This window comes from Myotis brandtii, unplaced genomic scaffold, assembly GCF_000412655.1.
Source record: "Myotis brandtii unplaced genomic scaffold, ASM41265v1 scaffold915, whole genome shotgun sequence".
Lineage (NCBI taxonomy): Eukaryota > Metazoa > Chordata > Mammalia > Chiroptera > Vespertilionidae > Myotis > Myotis brandtii.
The window spans coordinates 1118720-1125570 of record NW_005371769.1 but is presented as its reverse complement, the minus strand read 5'-3'; the positions used below and the strand labels follow the sequence as shown (position 1 = coordinate 1125570).

At 59.9% G+C, this 6851-nt stretch overlaps 1 protein-coding gene across 3 annotated transcripts; it reads left to right on the top strand.

The window, feature by feature from the left end:
* Positions 1-34: 34 nt before the first annotated feature.
* On the top strand, positions 35-3720 carry MRGBP (MRG/MORF4L binding protein). 3 transcript variants are annotated; one of them, XM_014532850.1, is made up of 5 exons: positions 35-217; positions 1889-1970; positions 2180-2254; positions 2404-2603; positions 2854-2929. In XM_014532850.1, exons 1-4 carry the CDS (start codon positions 116-118, stop codon positions 2571-2573), a joined length of 429 nt encoding a protein of 142 aa, XP_014388336.1. In that variant the 5' UTR covers positions 35-115; the 3' UTR covers positions 2574-2603; positions 2854-2929. The 3 variants fall into 3 exon arrangements, with proteins under 3 accessions (XP_014388336.1, XP_005885638.1, XP_005885640.1); XM_005885576.2 differs by having other exon boundaries at positions 2401-2603; XM_005885578.2 differs by lacking the exon at positions 2404-2603 and having other exon boundaries at positions 38-217; positions 2854-3720.
* Positions 3721-6851: the final 3131 nt, after the last annotated feature.

Sequence of the window (6851 nt, the reverse complement as noted above, 5' to 3'; positions counted from 1 at the left end):
ACCCTGCCCTGCCCTGCCCGCGCCCCGCCTCTGCCCCTTCCCCACCGACGCCTGCCCCTCCTCCTCTCGCCCTCCAACCGGAGCCTTCCCCGCAGGTGTGAACCGGCACTTCCACATGATCTGTATCAGGGACAAGTTCAGCCAGAACATCGGCAGGCAGGTGCCGTCCAAGGTCATCTGGGACCACCTGAGCACCATGTATGACATGCAGGCGCTGGTGAGCTGGACCCCGCCCTCCCAGTCCCCCAAGGCCGAGCCCTCCAGACCTCGGTCTGTCCTCAGAGCGCCCGCGTCCTCCTGGGGACCATTCATTCAACCAGGGAGCTCCGAGTGGGGTTCAAGAAAGCACAGACCTAGTGATGACCGCTGGTTACCGTGCAGAACCGACTGTAGATGGGTGATGAGTGAAAGCCTCTCCAGGGAGGTAACGCCGAGCCCAGGCCCAAGGGAGGGGGCCCTCACGGGGGCATCTGACTTATGGGAGGTCCCAGGAGTGCTCGAGGCAGATTGGTGCCCACATTCCGGTCAGGTTAAGGTGATGTGGTGGCTTCTGTGAGAACCGGACAGGCAGGGTGTCAGGCCAGGTTACCTAGGTAACCAGGAGGGCCAAAGGGACAGGTGTTCCCCACAGAGGAGCAGCAGATCAGAGGAGGGCACCCACCTGGGGTCGGGGCACCTGGGTCAAGGCAGGAGCCTAAGCTGTGTCAGGAAAGGCTTGCCAGCCCCCTGCCTCCTGTCCAGATCCTGTGCTGTCCCGGCTTCTTGTCGACCTCGGGCAAGTCCTCTGCCTCTGCTTGTCATGGGTCACAGCTGTGCCCTGGGGCTGGCTGCCGTTTATGCACAGCCCCTGTGAGGGTCAGCTGCTGCACTAGAGGGGTCCTTCAGGGGTGACCTTGGATGCAGGGCCGAGGCAGGCCTGCACTCAGCAAAGCTCCCACGTGTGTCATCTGTGGGGTCACCTGGTCCCCAGGCACTTCCCACACCCTGACTTCAGGCTGCTGGGGCCAGAGGTGGGACATGGAGATGAGAGCAGCAGAGTCCTGTCCTGGGGAGCCCCTGGTGTCCCTGGGGAGGCAGGCAGGAAGCTCTGAGGCACAGACACTCACGCGGGGGGCCCACATGACAGGCCCCAGGAAGCTGCAGGGTACACCCGGGCTCTCAGCTCAGGACAGCAGCCCTCTCCCTCTTCCTGTCATGGCCTGTCACTCAGGCCTGGGCAAGACCTCAGGGATGGCACTGCCTAGACCCCAGCACCACTCTGGCCCTTGTTAGCACAAGTCCCTGGACCCTACCCACAGAGTGAGCAGGGGGACCAGCAGCCGGTGGATCACCGCAGCTGGAGATGCTGATCAGCACGTTGACAGCGGGCCGCCTGGCTTGACATGGCTCCCATGTGGGTGGCGGGTGGAAGCCCGTTTCCCGAATCCCCTCCCACCAACTCACCTTCCCTCGTCTGGTGTTCCGTGTATCAGGGTCTGTCTCTTCTGGCACACGTGACCTGCAGGACAGGTGGAGCCTGACAAGCCACAGGGCCTTGGGTCTCTGCGCTCCTTACCTGCTTTCTGTGGGGTGGCTTTCCCAGCCCACATGCCCTGTCTCCAGGCTGCTGGGCTGCCGCTGCCCTGCCCTGAGGTGTGTGCCAGCAGGGATGCGGCCCAGCACATGTCAGGTGACACTGACCAGCATTCTTCCCACCAAGACCCCTGCCCTGGCTGGCGCTGGAGCTGTGCCTTCCCTGGTCTGTCGCCTGCCCACCTCCGCAGCCTCAGGGCAACATTGTGCACTCACAGGGTGCTCCTGAAGTGGCTCTTACACATTTTTCGTCACTTGCTAAAATCACACCTTTTTTGTTTCTTAAAAAAATTAAACTTCCTATATTTGCCATCAGCACGAGTCTGAGATCCTTCCATTCCCGAATCCAGAAAGGAACTTCGTCCTCCCGGAAGAAATCATTCAAGAAGTCCGCGAAGGTGAGACTTGGACAGGTTAGGTTTGGGAATTAGGAAAGGCGGGAGGTGGGCAAGGGCATGAGCCTCCGGGAGGAGTGAGGGTCTCTGGCCTGTGATGCTCGGCCCACCCAGGTGGTCGGGAGCAGCCCCAGCCTGAGCCACCCCAGGTTGGGCCAGGCGTAGTCACCCAGTAGTGTGGGCGTTCAGGGAAGGCAGCTGTCTCCCCACAGGAAAAGTGACCATTGAAGAGGAAATGAAGGAGGAAATGAAGGAAGACATGGACCCCCACAATGGAGCCGATGATGGTAAGTGTGTAGCTTCTCCCGTCCCTCCACCGGGGTCCCGGGGGACACAGCACCCACCCCTGGCAAGGCCTTCCCACAGGGCGCAGCGCAGGTCCCCAGCCTGAATTTCTAGCCCGTTGCAGCCACAGCTACTCTGTCTGGTCCAGCAGTTGAAAGGCAGCTTCCATCTGCTCGGGCAGGAGCCTCGCCGGGCATGGACATCGTGCGTGTGGCCGACACCATGAATGAACCACAGGGCGGCCCCGGGCACCGGCGGGCCCAGTCAGGTGGACCCAGTGTGCAGTGCCAGAGGCCTCAGTACAGGACAAACTCTGAGTAGCAAAAGCTGGCTCCACCTTGCAGCACAGGCGTGAGTGGCGGCCAGGGCGGGTCCTGCAGCCTGAGCGTGTGGTGCCCGAGGCCCCCATGGTGGGCACGTCCTCAGGAGGACCAGGTGCTCTGTGGGCCGGGCGGGCGCCCCCAGCTCAGGAGAAGCTTGTGGGTTCAGAGCGTCATATGTGTAGATACAGAATTTTCTAACTGAACAAGAAGATGAAATAAAATTCTGGATATTCTGTTTTCAGCCAAATGATTTTATTTCCCAGTTTTTTCATCTTCAGGAAGCTTGGGGAAAGCAACCGAAAAGTGCAGCAAAGACAGAGACAAGAACTCCTCAGACTTGGGGGCCAAGGAAGGGGTGGACAAGCGCAAGCGCAGCCGAGTCACCGACAAGGTCCTGACCGCCAACAGCAACCCCTCCAGCCCCAGTGCTGCCAAGCGGCGCCGGACTTAGATGCTCCTCAGAGAAGGGCTGGCAGGGGTCAGGTGCTCGGCCCCTGCTGCCTGCCCTGGGATCTGGGGATCTGTGGCACCCACACCCCTAGAAAAAGGATCACCGGCTTAGGTTGAGTGCGCTCTGTGTCAGTTCCGCTGCTCTCTGCACCAGCGGCCTGAGCTACAGCCTACATGACAGAGAGACCTGGAGGAATGAGCAGTAACGCCGTTGTCCCCGCCCGCCCAGGAGCACCAGTCTTCCCACTGGGCCATCTGTCCATCTGTCCGCTGCTCTTGCTCAAGTGACTGCGACCTCAGAAGAAAGGCCACACAGGCCGCATGCAGCGGCCCCTCCCTCAGCCCTGAGACACAGCTGGGTACTTGGCCTCATCACTTGTACTGTAACGATGTGTATAATGTGGTTGATATTTCACTATTTAATTTCTAAGAAGCCTATTTTACTAGTGTTTTATATGAAAAAATACTGCAGAAGTTAAAAACCTATGTTGTATTTTTTCCAAGATGTTTTGTTTTAAGGTAATGAGCGATGGGATAATTTTTGCTCAGTTTTTATATGCCAGACACAGAATTTGTGGTTATTTTTGTATTATCGAGTAACTTGCAAACAGACCAAACGAGTGAGTGGAGGGGAGGCCCGACAGGAGCTGATGGCCGGGCCGGGGGCCTGGGGAACATTAAAGCACAGAAAGCAACCTGGGCTTGTGTGATTTTCATACCAAAATCAGTTACTTTGGCTACAGTAGGAAGTCTGTAGATGGACTCCACTCACCTGATACAATGTAGGTGCAGCTCGTAGCAGGTGCGGGGTGTGACGTGACCGACAGGCCCTCAGATGGGAGAGCAAACGAGGCACAGCTGCGCCTCCTTCCCGCTGGATGTCTGCATGTGCCAGCTGTGACTCTGTGCACAGCAGAAGTCCACCAAGTGATGGAGAGGCCAGCTGGCGCACCGACAGACAGGACAGCTTCCCGCCCACCCAGCAGCCTTCCCACCATCTGGGAGCAGGAAGTCAGAACTCGCTGCAGCCCGTCCAGGACCCTGTGCTGAGAGGCCGCCCAGCATCAGGTTGGAGGCTGGCCTGTGCCAGACCCATTTCTTCAGGCCCTTGAAGACATGCCTGGCACCCTGCCTCCCAGCAGGCCAACAGTGCTTGGTACCGAGTGTCTTGTGCCAGGGTCTGCTGACCCTGAGCGGCTGCTCTCAGCATCCACCCTGTCCTGGAACTGCAGCAGAGTCTGCACTCCAAGGCTTGGGGGCCCATGGGTGTGTCCGCACCTGCCGCCTGGAGCAGGGATCTAGACAGAACCCAGGTGGTCGGAGGCTACCCTTCGCCACACCCTCCTGCCACCGCCTTTTCCCGTGATGAAGTCTGCATAGCACACACTGCGCTCGCCCAGCTGTCCTTGCAGCAGAGCAGGCAACAACTCTTCATGGGAAGAGAGCAGAGGTCTGCCTTCTAGAGAGTTCTAGAACACATGCAGGGAGATAGGCCCCTGCCCTTGGCCTCCCTCACTGCCAGTGTCCAACCCCCTCACTCAGTACCCACTCTGCCAGGTCCGGAGTGGTGATGCACAGAGAAACCTGGGTGGTACTCAGCACGGGAGGGGCTCCCTTCACTGGGTTTCCTGGGAAACTCCCATCTGGAACAGTGTCTTCAGGGACCTCAGAATTTGCTGGAAAAGCCTAGTCATTAAACCTGCCTTGTTTCAATTAACATTTTACTGCACTTTAAGAAGGGTGGGCAAGTAGCCCCACTCCCCATGCCCTGGCGCTGTGGGGGCTGCAGCCCTCAGCATTGGCCGAGCATCCCTGCCCTGGGCAGACACCGCTGCCTGAGGCCTCCAGGGCTGCTCAGCCCTCACCAGCTCAGCTTCCCTGCACGTGAGTCCAGTCCAGTTGGCTGCCTGTGGTTTGTGCAGGTCAGGCTCACAGGCATCTGTGGCACGTGATGTCTCCCAGCCCCGGGGTCCGATCTGAGACATGGGTCTTAGGTACATCCACCATGTAGCATGGAAATTATCTGAACAAGAAAACAGGATGGGGCTGCAGGAGGTGGGGAGGGGGGCATAGAGACGAAGGCCTACGGAACAAAAAGAAGCACAGTCCTGCAACTCGGTGCTGCCCGGACACACGCCTGCAGGGCCGGCGGGTGGGAACCAGGTGGTGTGGTCTCAGGGCTCCCTGCTCTAGCCGAGCACCCATGGGGAATCCAGAAGGACTGTGGGCTCCCAAGAAGTGTTGAACACTTACTGAGCAGCAGCGGGCCTGCCCGAAAGGCTAGTTGAGTAGGGATGGGTGGACTTTGGCCAAATAACATGGCCGCACTATTTTCGCCTGAGGAAAGCGTTAGGGCAGGTCTAACTTGGTCCCGCCTCAGCCAGACTTACAAGAGCCTGGCCACGCACCTGGGGCAGCGTGTGTGAGGCCTGTGGATGGGACACTGGTGTGATGCTCTCGGCCACCTCACACACCTGGGCAACAAGCCGCCTGGAGTGCTGAGCCCACATGGCGTCCCCAGAGCCCCAGCTGTTCCCACAGCAGAATCCGGGGTGATTGGGCGTGGCCATTATTCATAAAGCAGCAGTTGGGCAGTGTCTTAAGTCAGGAAAGAGGTCTACAGTCCTGGCCCTGGCAGGAGGCAGCAGTGGGCAGGCTGAATGGTAGGCTGCGGTGGTGAAGCCGGGGTCCCCTCCTGCAGGGCTCCCAGATCAGCAAACCTGGAATGACCCACAGCCCAGCACCCAAAGCCTCCATCAGAGGAGCCCCTCTACCCGGCACACGGCCAGGGGCTCCAAGGCCAACTGCACATGGGCTAACAAGGTCAGGCCCATTGCCCAGTCCTGTGGGCTGGCCCCTCCCCAGGAAATCTGCCCTGGCCGTTGGGGGCAGACACGCAGAAATGCCTAGGGCTCGATCCTTTGGGGGAGTCACCACTGTCCTTTAGAAAGGGGAGCAGACTCAGCTCCAGCCAGGTGGGCTGTGCCGGAGAGTTGACGGAGGTCGACGTGTCAGGGAGCTGTGGCACCAGCACCAAGACGGCCTCCCGCTGAGCTCCTGGGCGATTGGAAGTCTCTGTCCCACTCCTGGCTGTCACCAGCTGCGCGGTAAGAGGACGTCACCATGCCCAGGCACAGGCAGCCGAACCCTTTCCGCTGGGTTCTTGCGGGGCCGGGAGAATCCGCGCCCCTGCGGGGCTGGGCTGTGCCCCCCCTGTGGCCCCATCACCCACAGACCGCTCTCCTCAGGGCCGAGCCTAAGACCAGACTGGGTTTTAGCTTTTTGCGATAATAACGTGGTGACGTCGTTCTAGAAGACGGTTTTACCTGGGGTGACCACTCCCAAGTTTCATTTTGAGGGTGCGTCACCCACTTTGCTGGAGCTCTTGTCACCCAGCAAACGTCAGAGCCAAGGTTGCATAAGGGACCCACAGGCACTGGGAAACTGGCGGCTGCAGGTGATTTTCACCTCCCAGCTCCTGGGTGACCCGTCCTCTCTGCCCCTGGGGCTGGGGCTGGGGCTGGGGCCGCGGCCGCAGCGACTCAGGGCCCTGCGGACACTCCTGCTGGCCTCCAGGGAGCAAACCCGTGTGAGCCCCTGCGGAGGGGACACAGCCCCCTGCCCCACAGTCTGAGGAGCTGGGGGTACTAGATGGCTCCCCACACGAGCCTCTGATGGACTGCGGATCGAATCCAATCCATCCTGGTGGATTGGATTCCTGGGGGACAGCTTCCAGGCAGTACCCTCCTGGGGCCTCCTCCAAGGGCATTCTCTGGGGGGAAGGGACATCTCGGGGCGTGTCCTCCAGGGGGGCGTTCTCGGAGGG